This window comes from Delphinapterus leucas, chromosome 20, assembly GCF_059928025.1.
Source record: "Delphinapterus leucas isolate spDelLeu-1000000601 "Yukka" chromosome 20, BTC_Dleu_Yukka2, whole genome shotgun sequence".
Taxonomy (NCBI): Eukaryota; Metazoa; Chordata; class Mammalia; order Artiodactyla; family Monodontidae; genus Delphinapterus; species Delphinapterus leucas.
Window position 1 is genome coordinate 2,961,079 of NC_143148.1, and position 20,255 is coordinate 2,981,333.

General features: G+C 38.9%; 1 protein-coding gene across 3 annotated transcripts in view; it reads left to right on the forward strand.

Moving 5' to 3' along the window:
- Nucleotides 1-1,890: 1,890 nt before the first annotated feature.
- ZNF583 (zinc finger protein 583) overlaps nucleotides 1,891-20,255 on the forward strand; it is a 40,357-nt gene continuing 21,992 nt past the window's right edge. Inside the window, exons 1-4 of one of the 3 annotated variants that reach the window (XM_022584967.3) lie at nucleotides 1,891-2,254; nucleotides 4,157-4,249; nucleotides 15,354-15,480; nucleotides 15,778-15,873. In XM_022584967.3, coding sequence (XP_022440675.2) covers nucleotides 4,241-4,249; nucleotides 15,354-15,480; nucleotides 15,778-15,873 — 232 coding nt within the window. In that variant the 5' untranslated portion in view covers nucleotides 1,891-2,254; nucleotides 4,157-4,240. The other 2 variants (XM_030761173.2, XM_030761171.2) reach the window with 2 other exon arrangements.

The following is a 20,255-nucleotide window of genomic DNA, read 5'->3' on the forward strand; positions in this document are numbered from 1 at the left end:
CACAGCATGTGGGATCTTCCCGGACCGGGGCACGAACCCGTGTCCCCTGCATCGGCAGGCGGACTCTCAACCACTGCGCCACCAGGGAAGCCCAGAACTGAATTTTTGATAAAGCTGCAAAAGCAATTTAATGGAGGAAGAACAGCATTTTCAACAAACAACGCTGGAGCCATTAGACATCCATAGCCACATAAGAAAAAAGAGAGAACTTTGACCTCACACCTCTTACAAACCTTAAAGTACAGACTTAAATTTGCTCCAGTACTAACCCATGAAAAAATAAATGTATCTTCATTGTGACAGTGAGGGAAAAATAAATGGTTCCTTCTGTCTCGGATTCCATATTCTATCTCTAATACTCAAGATTATGTACTTAGATTATTACATTAAATTTAGATATGCTAGGCAGACATCTGTTTGCTGATTATTGACTTGAAAATGATAAATGTGTTTTTTATGCAAGTCACAGTAGATTTTGATACAAGCTTTGTAGAGGGTTCTGTCAACAGAAAGAGCTTAAAAGGTAATGGTTGGAAACGAAAAATGTTATCACCTATCTTCTTCAGGCTAAATATGCCCAATTTCTTCATACATTTGTGAAATGTGGAAAAGGCTGCAAAAACCTGGACGTCTACTGATATGTCTTTTTTTTTTTTTTTTTTTTTTTTGCGGTACGCGGGCCTCTCACTGCTGTGGCCTCTCCCGTTGCGGAGCACAGACTCTGGATGCACAGACTCTGGACGCGCAGGCTCAGCGGCCATGGCTCACGGACCCAGCCGCTCCGCGGCATGTGGGATCTTCCCGGACCAGGGCACGAACCCGTGTCCCCTGCAACAGCATGTGGACTCTCAACCACTGCGCCACCGGGGAAGCCCCTCCTTTTACTTTTTTATACACAGGAACAGTTTTCCAATTTTGCAATCTTAGTGTAATTGTAACAGCTCTGTTCCTCCTCAGAACAAAACTTAAGAAATATTTCTACAGGTTGCTTCATCATCACACGATTATTTTTATGTTGTATAGTTTCAAACAGATGTAGTTATTTATTTACTTCTCTATTTTTAGCCATATTGTTTATATTCAACATTTTATTACTATGTACAGTGTTTCAATAACTTTGTGAATATAACATTTGCATTTTTACATTTCCTCAATATAAAAATTACCAGCTTATTTGCTTTTTGTCATTGGTTACTTTGGTGAGACAAGTTACACTGAAGCTCTGCGTCTTATAAAAAAATTTCTAAAGAGGTGAGGCATGAATGTGGGTTAGGACTAGAGATAGAAGTTTATGAAGTATTTTCAGACATAGGTTGAATATGAACCAGAGGGTGTAACAAAGAACTAAGAACTGAAAGAATGATGTTTATACTCTGTTTTGCTTTTCTTTATAACGCGTATCAATTCCCAGTATATATTAGTACCTTTTTTTTTCCTATTAAATTTCTCCCATAATAAAATGTCAGCTCCACGGGTGGGGATTTTTGCACGTTCACAGTTGCGTCCCCAGCATCTACAACAGTGCTTGGCACACAGTAGGCGCTCAATAAGTGGCGAATGAAAGGATAGGGAGGACAGAAGAAACAGAAAAATAGAGCAAAGAAAGAAATCTAGAGCACCTTATCTCTTAACTACGCCCGCATCCTCCCGGGGTGCCCCCCTCCGGCGGGCCCCAGCCCTCACACCCAGCCTCGCCAGCTGCGTTTTTCCAGCACCGGGCCAGGAGCCCCACCTGCTGCGCCCGGGCGCGGGCCCGACCACCGCGCATGCGCAACACAGCCGCGTCCGCTACTCGCGGCCGACGCGTGCACCGAGCCTGGACGCCTCCGCGACGCGAGCAAGCTGCACCTGCGCAGTTCGAGCCGGCCAATCCAGGTCCGGGCTGGATTCGGTGGCGGGAGCGGTGGGTCGGACGGCCTGAGAGGGCGGGGCGAGTGCAAGTTCTGGGTCGCAAGGTCGGGGTGTTAAGGAGCGTGGCAGAGACGACGCGAACGGACGAGGCAGGAAGCAGCTGTCTGCCCGGCCCCCCGCGGCGAGCAGTCCCAGGATGCTCCGCGCCGCACCGCGCCTGGCCCCGGACTCCATTTCCCAGCAGCCACTGCGGCTGGCGCCGACAGCCTGCCCGAGCGCTTTGGCCCCTTTGTGAGTCCGCCCGTCGGGCCCGAGATCGAGTCCACGCCCCGGCCGCAGAGCGCTCAGCTCCCAGCCTCCGCGAACGGTGCGGAGCGAAGTGCCGACTCTCGGGGAGAAGGCGGTGAGGAGCCCGGGGTGGGTGCGCGCGCCTGGGCAGGCCTGTCGGGCGGGAGCGGGCGTGTGAGGGGGCCTGTGACGGTGGGAGCCTGGGTCCGGTGTGTGTGACCGTGTTTGAACAGAGTGAAACCGTGTGACAGTGTGTGAGGCTGTGTGGGACCGAGGGAGAATGTGTGACAGTGTCTGAGAATGTGACAGGGAAACCGTGTCACTGTGTGTGAACAGTGTGACCATGTATGGGACCGTGTGTTACAGTGTCACTGTGTGTGTGACCTTGTGTATGGGGCTCTGTGCGACGGTGTGTGAACAGAATTTGAGAATGTGTGTGACAGTTTCTGTAACAGTGAACGTGCAGCTGTGTGTTCACGTGAGACTGCTTGAGATTGTGTGACCCTAGGAGTGTGTGACAGTATATGGCACCATGTGTCATCATGTCAGTGACTGTGTGACTCACTGCGAGGGGTGGGCAAGCTACAGCTCGGGAGCATGTCCACAGTCTGCCAGGGGAGCTGCCAGCATGAGGGATTGTGTGGTTTGTGTGGTGGCTGGGAGGCTGTGTGGATGCTTTGGGAGGCCAGTGTGCTCCAGGATTTGGGAGACTCTTGTAGCGGGAAGACCGAGATTGAGATGAAGGGGAAGAGATGGGGTTTACGGAGAGGAGAGTGGGAGAGGGGAAGAGAGCTGGAGAGGAGGAGAAAGCCTCGGGCCTGGAGAGCAGAAGACTGAGCTGCTGGACCTTAGTCCTCTCTGGCACAGAAGGTCTTTCCGTCCCTCTCTTAGTGAGGAATCGAAGAGAAAAAAGGACGGGGAGACCTACTGTGTGCTACTTATGAAAATAAATGATTGAATGATATTTATTGCACACAAAGGATGACCAGGTACTGTGCTAAATGCTTGATGTGGATCATCTTATGACCCTCCCAACCGTTGATAGAGAGTAGGTACTACTCTGTTGATGAGGAAATTGAGGTTTGGAATAGAGGCTGCAGAGCCAGTTAAGTGGTGGATCAGGTGTTTGAGCATTCTGATCCCCAAACCTAGTTGTTCTTACCACTAAGTTATGCTGCTTCTGAGATAATTTCTTTACTCTCCAAGGCAGTGAAGTTTAGTGGAAAATAATTAATGATTAAGGGGTTGCAGTGACTGTTTCTGCATATCCCTCCCCCCAGCCCCTTCTGAGGAAATTTCTTAGAAAAGTTGAGAGATTGGTTTTCAGGTGCATTTTATTATAAGCCAGGACCAGAAGCAGGATGTTCTTTTTGGTCCAGTGTCTTCCAGACCACATGATCCCTCTGATGCCTACTCTGTGTAAAGATGCTTTCTCTGAGGCATTCACTTTGTAGTTTTATCTCTCATCTTTGTAGAAAGGGTGGGGACACATTTCATTTCAACGTCATCATCTGGTGGAAAGACTAACGGGTCAGACCTGGATTCCAGTTGGGCTCAATTACTTAATTACCATGAGGCACTGGATGATTTCACTGATGAATAGCCTGCATGTGTGAACGGGGAAATTATCCTTATTTGGCAGTGCCATTCTGAAGCATAAATACTGTTACTTCTTATAAATATAAACGAGGTATCTTAAGCACAGAAAGTTTATGTTGCATATTGAGATCTAAAGCACGTGGGAGATTTAAGTGGAGTATAATCTATAAAAATATTGAATCACTATGTTGAACACCTGAAACTAATATAACACTATAAATCAACTATACTTCAAAAAATAAAGCACATAGGTGAAAGAATTATAAATTTAGATAGGAATGACCAATGCAGTGACACCTCGTATCTACTTCTGTGGTTGGGGAGAACTGCACAGAGAAGGAAATGAGAGTATCTAGGCTGGTGATGCTGGGAGATGAGGGCAGGCCCAGCATTTCATGTTTTCTTTCTCCCTCTCCAGCTCTGTTTTCTCTGGACACTGCCCTTCTCCCAAAGAGAAGCCAGAAGGTGGAGGACAGAAGGGCTGTCCTAAATTCTTAAAGCCATGTCTGAGGTAAGGAAGCTTTTCTACTCTCTTCTCTGAAATGCCTTGTTTTTCAGATTTTATATGAACATTTTGCTTTTCTTCTGAAATTTCCCATTCTAAAATTCCATTCATTCAGTGACCTGGTCCTCATGTTCTCCAGTCTAGTAAAAGGAGGTCCCCCCAAACCCACTGAGCCTCTTTTTTTTCTCAGCCAGAATTTTCATCTTCATTCAAGAAACAGTTTAGCACTTCCTGCGGGTTAGGTGTTCTGTTGGGAGGTCTCAAGAGGCAAAAATACACTCCTTGGTGGAATCTGAAAGTCTTCCCTGTAGGGAAGTGAAGTGATTCACTGAGGTCAAGGTGGGTGTTCAGATGTGACCAACAGTTTAGAGCTTTTCCACAGACCTGGGTTTGAAAAGTAGACAGGGACTACTTGGGGAAGTCTTAGTTGTAGTATTGATACATGACAGGGTTGCTTGCTCAAGGTGATTTTGAGGAGTGGGATTTGTTGTGTCTTGAGTATTAAAGTGTGGGTCAGCTAGGGCAGGAGTGTTTTTCAGGCATTCTGCAGGCACTGAAGAGTAGGATTCCATGGGGGTAATGAGGTCCTTTTCTAGGGATATCCTGACTTAGTAGCTGGTTACAGCTAAAATATTCTAGATCATGCAGTAAAGATTAGAGGAGTTAATATGGAAAAATAGCAGGGAATTTTTTGAAAAAGGAGAATAGTAGGGAGTATTGAATCTACATAAAAAAATGGCTAAATACATCTGTAATAACAAATCGTAAATAGTAAATAACAAAAATAGTATAGAATGAGAGCCAGAAGAAATAAATGAAAAAATCAGCATATAATATCCAGAAACAAATGCAAATATGAATAAGAATAGAAAATATTTATTCATTCACTGAACATATAGTTATTAAAGACTTACTATATATTAACTGCTGGCAATACTGTGGTGAAAAAAATACTGTCTTCATGGATTTCAATGTCTACTAGTTTGTTTATTACATAATAACGTAATGATGTTATTTTAAATCAGTGGAGAAGAGCTGGAGTATTCATTTAGAAAAAAATTTTCTTCCTCATACTTTGAGGTTAAATACATTTTGTAGGTTAAACATAAAAAATAAAACCATACAAACTACTACATCTTTTTATTTTCTTACATCTTAAGAAGATGACTCAGAAGCAGAAATCACCTAGAGAAGCACTGTGATGATTGATAATAAAAGTGCTCTATGTTTGCACTGCCCAATACAGTAGCAACTAGCCACATGTGGCTGTGGAGCACTTGTATGTACTAGTGTGACTGAAGAACTGAATTTTTAAATGTTAATTGATTTAGATTTAAATAACCACATGTGGCTAGTAGCTAGTGTATTAGCAAAGATGTAGGTTCATAAAATGATAAAGCCAGGAAGAAAATTACGGGTGATCTTGTCTAAGACACTTGTTTTACAAATGAGGAAAAAGCCAAGGAAGGAAAGTGATGTATACACATCACTAGTTAGTGACTGTCAGATGTAGGAAGTTGTACTCTATATTGAGGGTCAGTAACACAGATGATGGTGAGATTTAAAGAGGGTGGTAGAAAATAATGAAGGACTCTAGGGAGCAGTGTGCTCAGTGTGATGGAACACATCATTTCACTCCTTTGCCCAGAAACTTTGTTCACTTCCCATTTTACTTGGAATGAAATCCAGTTTCCTTACCTGGGCCTCTAAGGTCCTACATGATCCAGCTCCTGGCTACCCCAGACCTCATTTTCTACAGGTCTTTACTGCTCTCTGTTCCAGTCACACTGGTCAACTTACTGTTCCTCAAATGTTCCAAGCTACCTTCTATTTCTGAACCTTTGCGTTTGCTCCTCCCTCTTCTGTAATTCTCCCCTAGATGATGACATGGCTGGCTCTCCCACTTTATGTATTGACAGATTTTTGTTCAAAAATCACCTCTTTGTTAAGTTTTACATTATTTTTTTAAAAAATAAATTTATTTTTATTTATTTTTGGCTGTGTTGGGTCTTCATTGCTGCGTGCGGGCTTTCTCTAGTTGTGGCGAGTGGGGGCTACTCTTCGTTGCAGTGCACGGGCTTCTCATTGTGGTGGCTTCTCTTGTTGGAAGCACGGGCTCTAGGTGCGTGGGCTTCAGTAGTTGTGGCGTGCAGGCTAAGTAGTTGTGGCTTGTGGGCTCTAGAACGCAGGCTGAGTAGTTGTGGCACACGGGCTGAGTTGCTCCACGGCATGTGGGATGGGATCTTCCTGAACCAGGGCTTGATCCCGTGTCCCCTGCATTGGCAGGCGGATTCTTAACCACTGCGCCACCAGGGAAGCCTTACATTACTTTATCTTACTTTATCTTACACAAACGCTCCTGTAACTTTCAGTTACCTTACCTTGTTTTTTGTCATAGTATTTAATAGTACATGACACTGTATGACCATATGGTTTTTGTTTTTTTTTTTAATTGGGGTATAGTTGCTTTACAATGTTGTGTTAGTTTCTCCTATACAGAGAAGTGAATCAGCTATACGTATACATATATCCCCTCTTTTTTGGATTTCCTTCCCATTTAGGTAGCCACAGAGCACTGAGTAGAGGTCCCTGTGCTATACGGCAGGTTGTCATTAGTTATCTATTTTATACATATTAGTGTATATATGTGTATGACCTTATGTTTAGTGTCTTTCTCCTGTTAGAATATTAACTCCACAAAGGGAGGGGCTGTATTCTGTTCACCTTTGTATCCCCAACTCTTAGAACAAAATAGGTAGTAGTCATTCAGTAAATATTTGCCAAATTAATATATGAATCAACAAAGGAATGAATTTGTGAGACCAGGGCAGCAAGAGCCAGCAGGCAACCTCTTTTTTCCTGCCACTGAATTGGTAATGGAAGAAGGAGAAGGCAGAGGATATGATGTGTAGAACAGACAAAGCCCATCAGCCCAAATGCTCTTTCTGGGATGCCACCCCAGACCTCCTGAATCACAGTCTCTTGTGGTGCTCTAAAGATTATATTTAAAGTATGCCTCTTATAACAGTATAGTCTTTTTTTTTTTTTTTTCTCCCCTGTGCTCACAGCCAGGCACTCGGCCCAGTGTGCCTCCCAATCCCCTATGCCTCTCATGATCCCTTGTGCCTCCCCCCAAAAAAGGTTGGCTGGTTTTAAAAAATCCAGTCTGATAATCTTGGTCTTTTTAAATAAGCGTTTAGTACATTTTCATTTAATGTATTATTAATATATTTGTGTTTAAGTATACCATGCTGCAATTTATTTTCTACTTATCCCATCTGTTCTTTCTTCCTTTATTTCTCCTTTTTTGCCTTCTTTTGGATAAATCAGGTTTTTTCCTAGTTATCTTAATTATTATTCTTTTAGTGGCCACTCTAGGATATGTACTATTGCTTCTTATGTAATGATCTTCTTTCTTCTTTCTGTAATCTTCCTTATAAATAATTAGTATTCTTGCCACTTTCTGAATAAGGTAAGTCCACTATTATTAGTAGATATAATATTTTGGGGGACTTACCTTATTGAGTTTATAATTAGTTTGGGGGCTCTTAGTTTCTTCCTGTATTTTGATGCTTCCATTTTCCTTTTATTTCCATTTCCTTCCATTTTCTTTCTATGTGAAGAACCTTTATTAATATTTCTTTGACTACCGGTCAACACTTTACTCCCAGCCTGAATTATTTTTTCATTAGGTCCTATTCTGACTGGGTCAAAATAGTGTAAACTGTTTTCTGATGTTAAGTAAGTTTGGGAGATCCTAGTCTCAATGGAGAGAAAAACTTTTAGGAATATATTTTAAGAAAATAATAGAGACCTTTATAGCATCATAGTGAGAAAGTAAGATTCATATAACTGAAAATAAGCAAGGGGATAGTAAATAAGATATCACATATTTACATCATGTAATATTATCTAACAAGTGATGTTATAAGAAAATGAATATGTATAGATAATCATAGACATGTCTGTATAAGGAAACATTTGAACAAATATATACTAACTAAATTTTGATTGTTTCTAGGTCGGGTGCCATGGTAGGTAGGTGCTGAGGGTTGAGGACTTCCAGTTTTTTACCTTAGAAAGGGAAAAAAATTCACTGAGGGTAGAAATACCAGACTTTTTTGTTTTTGTTCTCTTAAACCATCACCATATTTTATAAATTTTATTTATTACTTTTTATTGACATAAAAATTGACATTTTTTATTGACATTGATTTACAATGTTGTGTTAATTACTGCTGTACAGCAGAGTGATGAGTTATACATATATACATTCTTTTTTTATCTTCTTTTCCATTATGGTTTATCACAGGGTATTGAATATAGTTCTCTGTGCTATACAGTAAGACTTTGTTGTTTATCCATTCTATATATAAAAGCTTAGATCTGCTAACCCCAACCTCCCACTTCATCCCTCCCCCAACTTCCTCCCCCTTGGCAACCCTCAGTCTGTTCTCTATGTCTGTGATTCTGTTTCTGTTTCATAGGTAGGTTCATTTGTGTCATATTTTAGATTTCACATATAAGTGATATCATATGGTATCTGTCTTTTTCTTTCTGAGTTACTTAGTATGATAATCTCTGCTTGCATCCATGTTGCTGCAAATGGCATTATTTCATTCTTTTTCATGGCTGAGTAGTATTTCAGCGTATATATGTACCACATCTTTATCCATTCATCTGTCGATGGACATTTAGGTTGTTTCCATGTCTTGGCTATTGTGAATACTGCTGCTGTGAACATAGGGGTGCATGTATCTTTTTGAATAATAGTTTTGTCTAGATATATGCCCAGTAGTGGGACTGCTGGATCATATGGTAATTCTATTTTTAGTTTTCTGAGGAACCTCCGTACTGTTCTCCATAGTGGCTGCACCAACTTACCTTCCCACCAACAGTGTAGGAAGGTTCCTTTTCTCCACACCCTCTCCAGCATTTGTTTTGTAGACATTTTAATGATGGCTATTCTGACTGGTGTGAGGTGGTACCTCATTGTAGTTTTGATTTGCATTTCTCTAATAATTAGCGATGTTAAGCATCTTTTCATGTGCCTACTAGCCATCTGTATTTCTTCTTTGGAGAAATGTCTAGGTCTTCTGCCCATTCTTCTGTTGGATTGTTTGTTTTTTGGGGTTGTATGAGCTGTGTGTATAATTTGGAAATCAAGCCCTTGTTGCTCACATCATTTGCAAATATTTTCTCCTTTCCTGTAGGTTGTCTTTCCGTTTTGTTTATGGTTTCCTTTGCTGTGTAAAAGCCTGTAGGTTTGATTAGATCCCATTTGTTTATTTTTGTTTTTATTTCTATTGCCATGGGACACTGACCTAAGAAAACATTGGTACAATTTATGTCAGAGATTGTTTTGCCTGTGTTATCTTCTAAGAGTTTTATGGTGTCATGTCTTATGTTTAAGTCTTTTAAGCCATTTTGAGTTTATTTTTGTGTGTGATGGGAGGGTGTGTTCTAACTTCATTGATTTACATGCAGCTGTCCAGATTTCCCAACACCACTTGTTGAAGAGAACGTCTTTTTCCCATTGTATATTCTTGCCTCCTCTGACAAAGATTAATTGACCATAGGTGTGTGGGTTTATTTCTGGGCTCTCTTCCATTCCATTCATCCATATGTCTGTTTTACTGCCAGTACCACACTGTTTTGATTACTCTAGCTTTCTAATATTGTCTGAACTCTGGGAGGGTTTTGCCTTATACTTTGTTCTTTTTCTTCAGGATTGCTTTGGCAATTCTGGGTCTTTTATGGTTCCACATGAATTTTAGGATTATTTTTTCTAGTTCTGTGAAAAATGTCATGGGTAATTTGATAGGGATCACATTAAATCTGTAGATTGCTTTGGGTAGTATGACCATTTTAACAACATTAATTCTTCCAATCCAAAAGCATGGGATATCTTTCCATTTCTTTGAATCATCTCAGTTTCCTTCATCAGTGTTTTATAGTTCTCAGTGTATAAGTTTCATCTGCTTGGTGAGGTTTATTCCAAAGTAATTTATGTTTTGAGTTGCAATTTTAAAAGATTTTTTTTACATTCCCTTCTCATATTTCATTGTTGGTGTAAAGAAATGCAACTGATTTCTGTACATTAATGTTGTATCTTGCTACCTTGCCGAATTCGTTTATCTGTTCTAGTAGTTTATGTGTGGACTGTTTAGGGTTTTCTATATGTAGTGTCATATCATCTGCATATAATGACAATTTTACCTCTTCCCTACCAATCTGGATTTTTTTTTTTTTTTTTTTTTTTTTAGTTTTGGCTGCACTGCGTCTTTGTTGCTGTGTGCTGGCTTTCTCTAGTTGCGGCGAGCAGGGGCTTTGTTGTCATGCGCGGGCTTCTCATTGTGGGGGCTTCTCTTGTGGAGCACAGGCTCTAGGTGCGCAGGCTTCAGTGTTTGTAGCACACAGGCTCAGTAGTCGTGGCTGGCGGGCTCTAGAGTGCAGGCTCAGTAGTTGTGGCACACAAGCTTAGCTGCTTTGCAGCATGTGGGATCTTCCCGGACCAGGGCTCGAACCCATGTCCCCTGCATTGGCAGGCGGATTCTTAACCACTGTGCCACCAGGGAAGCCCTAATCTGGGTATCTTTTATCTCTTTTTCTTATCTGATTGCTGCAGCTAGGACTTCCAATAGTGTTGAATAGAAGAGGTGAGAGTGGGCATCCTTGTCTTGTTCCAGATTTTAGCAGGAATGCTTTCAGCTTTTCACTGTTGAGTATTATATTGGCTGTGGATTTGTCATAAAGAGCTTTTATTATCTTGAGGTATTTTCCCTCTATACCCGTTTTGGTAAGAGTTTTTATCATGAATGGATGTTGAATTTGTCAAATGCCTTTTCTACATCTATTCAGAAGACCATGTGGGTTTTGGCTTTTCTTTTATAATTGTTCGTAGTATATTCCCTTACGGTTTTTTGTATTTCTGTGGTGTCAGTTGTTATGTTTCCTTTTTCATTTCTTATTTTGTTTAATGAAATAAGTTCTCTCTTCCTCCTTGAAGAGCTTGGTGAGAGGTTTGTCAATGTTGTTTATCCTTTCAGAGAACCAGCTCTTAGTTTTATTGATTTTTTCTATTTTTTAAATATCTCTTATTTATTTCCTCTCTGATCTTTATTGTTTCACTCTTTCTGCTGACTTTAGGTTTTGTTTGTTCTTCTTTTTCTAGTTCTTTGTGGTAGGTTAGGTTGTTTGAGATTTTTCTTGTTTTTTGAGGAAAGCCTGTATTGCTATGAACTTCTAAGAACTGCTTTTGTTGCATTCCATAGATTTTGTATGGTTGTGTTTTCATTGTCATTTGTCTCAAGGTATTTTTAAATCTCCTCTTTGATTTCCTCATTGACCCATTGGATTTGTAGTACCATGTTGTTTAGTCTCCATGTAATCATTTTTTTCTCATTTATTTTTCTGTGGTTAATTTCTAGTTCCATGCCGTTGTGGTCAGAAAAGATGCTTGAGATAATTTCTATACTCTTAAATTTGTTGAGGCTTGTTTTATGCCCTAGTATGTGGTCAGTTCTAGAGAATGTTCCATGTGCACTTGAAAAGAATGTGTATTCTGGTTTTTTTGGATGTAATGTACTGAAAATATCAATTAAGTCTAACTGTTCTGTTGTATCATTTAGTATCTCTTGTCTTATTGATTCTCTATCTGGAAGATCTGTCCATTGATGTGAACGGGGTGTTAAAATATCCTATTATTATTGTAGTCTTCTCAATTTCTGCCTTTCTTTTTCTTTTTTATAAATTTATTATTTATTAGCTGCTTTGTGTCTTCGTTGCTGCACACGGGCTTTCTCTAGTTGCAGCGAGTAGGAACAGGGGCTACTCTTTGTTGCGGAGCATGGGCTCTAGGCACACAGGCTTCCGTAGTTGTGGTGCATGGGCTCAGTAGTAATGGCTCTCAGGTTCTAGAGTGCAGGCTCAGTAGTTGTGGTGCATGGGCTTAGTTGCTCCACGGCATGTGGGATCTTCCTGGAACAGGGCTCAAACCCATGTCCCCTGCATTGGCAGGTGGATTCTTAACCACTGCACCATCAGGGAAGTCCCTCTCCCTATATTTCTGTTAGTATTTGTTTTACGTACATGGGTGTTCCTATATTAGGTGCATATATGTTGATGTAAAATCCTCTTGTATTGATCCTTTTTTCATTATATAGTATCCTTCTTTATCTTTATGGCTTTTGTCTTAAAGTCTATTTTATCTGATATGAGTATTGCAACCCCACTTTCTTGTCATTTCCTTTTGCATGAAATATCTTTTTCCATCCCCTCACTTTCAATTTCTATGTGTCCTTTGCCCTAAAGTGGGTCTCTTGTAGGCAGCATATTGTAGGCTCTTTTTTTTTTTTTTTTCCCAGTCTGCCACTCTGTGTCTTTTGATTGGAGGATTTAGTCCATTGACAGTTATGGTAATTACTGATAGATATGTATTTATTGCTATTTTAAACCTTGTTTTCCTGTTGATTTTATATTTCTTCTTTGTCCCTTATTTTTCCTTTTGTGGTTTCATGGTTTTCTTTGGTATTATACTTATGTTCTCTTCTTTTTGGTTTTTGTGAATCTACTGTATGTTTTTGATTTGTGGGTCCCCTATTTTTCAAGAATGTTAACCCCTTCCTATATCTACTTGCCTTAGACTGGTAGTTATATAGGCTGAAACACATTCATTCTAGGAAAGAAAAAGAATCTACACTTTTTTACTCTCCTCCCCCACATTTTATGATTTTGATGTCCTGTTTTACATCTTGTTCATCCTTCTGCTGTTCATTGTGGTTACCATCATTTTCACACAAATTTTTGGATTTTTTTCTTTAGTCTGTGTCCTGGCTTTAAATTTAAAGTAAATTTAAGTAATTTACTTTCCAATTGTGATGTTTTTTTCTTTCCTATAGATTCTTCTTTTCTATTTAGAGAAGACCTTTCAATGTTTCCTTTAGGATAGATTTAGTATTTTAGTTTTTGTGAGTCTGAGAAATTCTTTATCTCTCTTTCTATTCTAAATGATAATCTTGCTAGGTAGAGTATCCTAGGTTGTATACTTTTCCCTTTCAGGACTTTGAATGTATCTTGCCACTCCCTTCTGGCCTGCAGCATTTCTGTAGAGAAATCACCTGGTAGCCTTATGGGGGTTTCCTTGTAATGAACTCTTTGTTTTCCTCTTGCTGCCTTTAGAATTCTCTCTTTAACTTTTGCTGTTTTTATTGTAATATGTCTTGGTGTAGGTCTGTTTTGGTTTATCTTACTTGGGACCGTCTGTGCTTCCTGTACCTGGATATGTGTTTCCTTCTTTAGGTTTGGGAATTTTTTTGTGTGTGTGTGGTACTCGGGCCTCTCACTATTGTGGCCTCTCCCACTGCGGAGCACAGGTTCTGGAAGCGCAGGCTCAGCGGCCATGGCTCACAGGCCTAGCCACTCCACAGCATGTGGGATATTCCCGGACCAGGGCATGAAGCCGTGTCCCCTGCATCGGCAGGCGGACTCTCAACCACTGCGCCACCAGGGAAGCCCCACTGGGAATTTTTCAGACATAATTTTTTCAAATACATTTTTGATCCCCTTTTTCTTCTCCTTCTGGAATCCCCATTATGTGTAGATTGGCATGGTTTATATTATCCCATAGGTCTCTTATATTGCTTTCATTTTTTTTCATTTGGCTTTCTGTCTGCTGTCCTTGTTGGGTGATTTCCATTATTCTATGTTCCAGGTCACTTATTCATTCTTCTGCATCATTCATTCTGCTATTCATTGCCCTTAGCTTTCATCTCTGCGGATGAGTTTTCTAATTTTTTGTGGTTCCTCTGTATAGTTTCTAGTTCCCTTTTATAGTACTCTGCATTTCTGTCGATAGCTTTTCTTACTCCTCCAGTATTTTCATTATCTCCTTTTTGAAATCAGTGTCTATTAGAATGAAGAGGTCTGTTTCACTGTTCTTTCAGGGGAATGCTCTTGGTCTTTTAACTGGGAGTGGTTCCTCTGCTGTTTACCAACCAGTGTGGAAGGATTTCAATATTTGACAAGTCAGTTCAGCTGTTTAGGTCATCTACATACCAGCTCAGCTTAAGAGTAGGTTTTGCTCCATGACATGCCAGACCTGTGAAGCATATACCAAATCAGACAGCAAGCCTTGATAAGTCTGAAGCAGATTTACCACATTAGGAAGAATGCCCATTTTCAATTTCTAGGGAGCAGACTAGGTCATCTTACGTGCTATCAAGATCCTTAATGTAACATACAGTGGTATTTAAAGAGCTATGTTTTAACATTTAAAAAACTCCTGCTCATTAGATGTGCACAATTGGGTATGTTCCTCTAGTGAGAGTTGTAGGTGTTTTTTGATGGCACTTCATTAATCACATTTGAAATGTTCACTCTTTAACTTAATTAGTAGTGCTTAAAATTACTATTATTTTGTCTTTTAGGTAGCATGATAAGTTACCAGCTGTCTTTGAAACTTAGTGATGTTGTCAGAGCTGTTATGTAATCTTTTCTTGTCCCTGATTGTTCTCCATAATGGCATATACTTTGTTATATTTTTGCAAAATCACCATAAAACTTTACTGTTTTTATTATATTTGTATTTAATTTTAGAAAACCAGTTATAAGCATCAAATATATTTTAATATATGCCTTATTGATATAGCTGGAACATTGACCATTCCATTGTAGAATTTGGGAAAATGCTGGTTTAGACCATGTACATCCTGTAAGGCATAACTCATGTTTCTGCCTCCTCTTTGAAGCCTTTTTCACTGCCCCAGTCTATCCTTATTTTCCATATTGAGAAATGCTCTAGCATTTAGTATGAATAACATTTTACACTTGATTGTTTAGTGTTCTGTTATTGCCAATTTCTGTGTGTATCTTTTCTCCATCAGTAGAGACTCTGAAATTGTATACTTTCCATGACAGAATATCAACACTAAGCACAGAGAAGTTGTCTAGCAATTACTTGACATGTGTTGCTCAGAACTCAAGATACTGACAGAAAATTTCACTACCTGTAGTATTTCTCTCCAGAAGTATAGACAATTTAATTTTTTAAACTATGCTCATGCGAGGGTAAGAACACTAGTTGAGCAAGAATATGTTTATGTCATTTCAGGATTTGGTGACATTTGGGGATGTGGCTGTAGATTTCTCTCAAGAGGAGTGGGAATGGCTGAACCCTGCTCAGAGGAATTTGTACAGGAAAGTGATGTTGCAGAACTATAGGAGCCTGGTATCACTGGGTAAGGAGGTCTCCCTGTAATTCAGAATCTGCACATAGGGCTGCTTTCCAATGTAATGTTTGGGAAACCTCTGATATAGTTCGCTAAGTTTCTGATTTTTGTGCTCCCCCAGATAAATATAGTTTTGTAGAATTGGCAGCTTCATTAGACTGTCCATGCAACTTCATCTTCCCCATTCTTCAGAATACTTCATCTCTTCCTCAGCTCCCTTCTATAATGGCCTCACCTTCCTGATGACCAAGCAGCTTGATCTGATTTATGGGCCTGGCTAATTCCCCTTTTATTTCTTGTAAGCAGGAGTTTCAGTTTCTAAGCCAGATGTGATCTCATTATTGGAGCAAGGAAAAGAGCCCTGGATGGTGAAGAAGGAGGGGACAAGAGGAGCATGCCCTGGTGAGTGAGAGAGAACTAGGCAGGCAGAGGCCATTGCAAGGAAAAGCCCAGCTATTCTGTAAAGTTCCAGCTCATAATTGATGTTTCCTGGGTAGCCTGAAAAGGCTCAAGGCCTGGGAAGAAACACTGTGGTGTGTCTGGCGTGAGTTCCCCAACCTAACTCTCCTCACACATTATGTGTGTATATTTTCTCTCACACATAACTGTCTTCTCTGATAATATTTTCTTATTCTCTGGATGCAGATGTCACAGTTATCTCCTTGTCCTTGCTTTTTAGTTTTACACACATTGCTCCATACTATGTTTAAAAATCCAGACACAGCAATGCATATTTTTTCCTTTTTAGTCACTCATTCCTTTCAGATTGAAGGATTGATTCATTTACTTATTCACGTGATTCACTGAATTTCTACTTTCATAAAATCATTCTGCTCAATTTTTAGGATTATTCAGAGGTTTATAAACCATCAAAGAAAAAGCATTTCCAGTTGTATTTTCAAGTCTGGGTAACTGGAAAGTGATAGCATTTAATAGAAACAAGTCAGAAGAAAGAACAGGTTGGTAGAGGAAAAGATGAATTTGGCTTGGGACAATAAGAGACTTATTTTTAAGAGATGGGGAGATTGCCAAGGGAAGATATGCAATGTATGATTGGAGGGAGATGGAGGCTAAGAAGAAAAAGTCTGATTTAGAGATGTTAGTGTGAAGGAATGAGGTCATAGTCTTCAAGTTTGAGAGAAAAGTCCTGGTACTTGGGCCTTTGTGGGGAAGTGGACCTTTGACAACTTTCTCAATGTCCTCTCTGCTAATTAACCTCCCTATAGTTTCTTCCTTGGGTTAAATTATATAAATTTAAATTTTTCTAGTTAGTTACCCTTTTCATTTAGGTTACAGATTTATTTCTATGAACCTGAGCATAATAATCGCTTATAATTGTTTTTCTTTTATATCTGGTAATTTCCAATTTTAATTTATTTTACATAGCTGTTATTTTTTTAAAAAATTGTTTGCTGCTCAGTCAATTTTGTTAATTTTTATTTTTAAAATCCAGCTTTTGGATGTATCTGTTAAATATATAGTGTCATCATTCTTCTCTTTTCTAATTCTCTATTTTCTGCTTTTCTCTTTACTAATTCTTTCCATCTAATTTCCTTAGGTTTATTTTGTTTTCCATTTTGCTGAAAAAAACTTAAAGTATTAATTTCATTTTCTCATTCACTAATGACATTATTAGGAGTTTTAATTTTCCTCTGAATATAGCTTTAGGTGACTTCCATAGATTCTGATATGTAGTTGTTTTTCTTATTTCCATTTCCTAGACAACCTATTTTTTTTTAAATTCCTTTTTACACAAGAGTTGTTTAAAAGAAAGTTTTCTTGTTTTATTTTATCTTGATCAAATTGTTTTATCATATTTGATCAGGATAGTAATTAGTACTAATTCTACTAACGATTTGAGGATTTTATATGTCCTAATATAGCATTAGTTTTCTTTAACGGTTCCATATGTTCCAAGGTATAGTCTCTATTTTCAGTGTAAAGAGCTTATTACATGAGTTTCTTTTTTTATTATGTTACTGAAGTCTCTCTTTACTTAATCTTTCTTGATTCCATCTATAATTTGTTCTTTCTTATTTTTGGCTGCATTGGGTCTTAATTGTGGCACGTGGGATCTTTCATTATTGCGCACAGGCTCTTCATTGTGGTGCTTGGGTTTCTCTCTAGTTGTGGCATGCAGGCTCCAGAGCACATAGGCTCTCTAGTTGTGGCACGTGGGCTCAGTAGTTGTGGCATGCAGGCTCCAGAGTGCATGGGCTCTGTAGTTGTGGCACACAGGCTCTCTAGTTGTGGCATGCAGGCTCAGTAGCCACGCGGCATGTGGGATCTTAGTTCCCCAACCAGGAACTAAGAAGGCAGATTCTTTACCACTGGACCACCAGGGAAGTCCCTATAATACTTTTCTTAATAACTAATTATTTACATACAGTAAATTGCATTCATATAAATTACACAATGTGATGAGTTCTGCCAGTTGTATACGTCCATGAAACCATCACCACAATCAAGACATAAAACGTTTCCATCACCCCAAAAGATAGCTTGTACCTCTATGCAGTTCATTCTTCTTCACTCCTGGCTCCAAACATTAATCTGATATTTGTCATTTTAGATTATTTTGCATTTAAACTAAATGGAATCATACTGTTATGTGTGGCTTATTTTGTCATCAAAATTATTTTGAAAATCATATTGTTTCATATATAAATAATTTACTCCTTTTGTTTCTGAGTAGCAGTCTATTGTATAGATGTTCCACACTTTTTCCATTCACCTGTTGATGCACTTTTGGGTTGTTTGCAGTTTGGGGCTATATAAAGTGGTCACATACAGGACTTTGTGTGGACGTACGTTTTCATTTCTCTTAGGTAAATATCTGAAAGTGGAAAAACTGAGTCATATGACAGGAATATGTTTAAATTTTTAAGAAACTGCCAAATAGTTTTCCAAAGAGATTGTATCATTTTCATTCCCACCAGCACTGTAGAAGAGTTCCAGTTGCTCTACATCCTCACCATATCTTGGTGAGGTTTTTTTCTTTTTTAAAATAATTTTATTGAAGTATAGTTGATTTACAATGTTGTTAATTTTTGCTGTGCAGCAAAGTGATTCAGTTACATACATATATTCTTTTCCATTATGGTTTATCACAGGATACTGAATATAGTTTGCTGTGCTACACAATAGGACCTTGTTATTTATCCATCCTATATATTAATACTTTGCATCTGCTAATCCCAAAATCCCAATCCTTCTCTCCCCCACCCCTCCTCCCCCTCGGCAAACACAAGTCTGTTCTCTAGATGAGTCTGTTTCTGTTTTGCAAATATATTCATTTGTACTGTATTTTAGATTCCACATATAAGTGATACCATATGGTATGTCTTTCTCTTTCTGACTTACTTGGCTTAGTATGATGATCTCTAGGTCCATCCATGTGCTGCAGATGGCATTATTTCATTCTTTTTTATAGCTGAGTAATATTCCAGTGTGTGTATGTATGTATATATGTGTGTGTGTGTGTATGTATACACACACATATGTACCATATCTCCTTTATCCATTCACCTGTTGATGGACATTTAGGTTGTTTCTATGTCTTGGCTATTGTACATAGTGCTGCTATGAACATAGTGGTGCATGTATCTTTTTGAATTATAGTTATGTCTGGATATATGCCCAGGAGTGGGATTTCTGGATCATATGGCAAGTCTAGTGTTTTGAGGAACCTCCATACTGTTTTCCATAGAGGCTGCATCAATTTACATTCCCATCAACAATGTAGGAGGGTTCCCTTTTTGGTGAGCTATTTTTAGTTTTATCCATTCTAATGATTGTGTTATGGTATCTCGTAGTTTTAGTATGTATTTATCTGATGACTAATGATGTTGAGGATCTTTTCATGTGCTATTGGCCATTCATATATCTATTGTGAAGTATTTGTTCAAATCTTTTGCCCATGTTTTATTAGGTTGTTTTATTATTATTGTAAAAGTTCTTAATACTGGTATACTTCATTTTATTGTGCTTCACTTTATTGTACTTCGCAGATATTGCACTTTTTACAAATTGAAGGTTTGTGGTGACCCTGCGTTGTCAGATGATGGTTAGTACTTTTTAGCAATAAAGTGCTTTTTAATTAAGGTATGTAAACTGATTTTTTTTAGACTTAATGCTATTGCACACTTAATAGACTACAGTATAGTGTAAACATAACTCTTACATGCACTGGGAAACCAAAAAATTCGTGTGACTCGCTTAATTGCAACATTCATTTTATTGGGGTGGCCTCGAACTGAACCCATGATACCTCTGAGGTATGCCTGTATAGTCCTGATACAAATTCTTTGTCATTTATGTGTATTGAGATATACATACCAATTGTGACTTGTATTTTTATTTTCCTACTACTGTCTTTTGAACATCCGAAGTTTTCAGTATTTGTTAAGTCCAAATTATTGCCTTGGTTTGTCCCTTTTGTGTCATATCTAAGAAAGTCTTGCTACCCGCAGGTCACAAACATTTTCTTCTGTGTTTTCACCTGGGGATTTTATCATTTTGGCTTTATATTTTGGTATATGTTCCATTGAGCCAATTTTTGTGTCTTGTGTGAGGTAAAGGTTGAAGTTCTTTTTTTTTTTTCCCAATTTGTATATATAGTTTCTCCAGTACCTTTCTTTTAAAGACTTTCCCTTCCCCATTATATTGTCTTGTTGGTACCTTCACTGAAAGTCATTTGACTGTATATGCATGCATTAAGTTCTAAACTCTGTCCTTTCACCAGTACCACACTGTCTTGATTACTGTAGGTTTATAGTAAATTT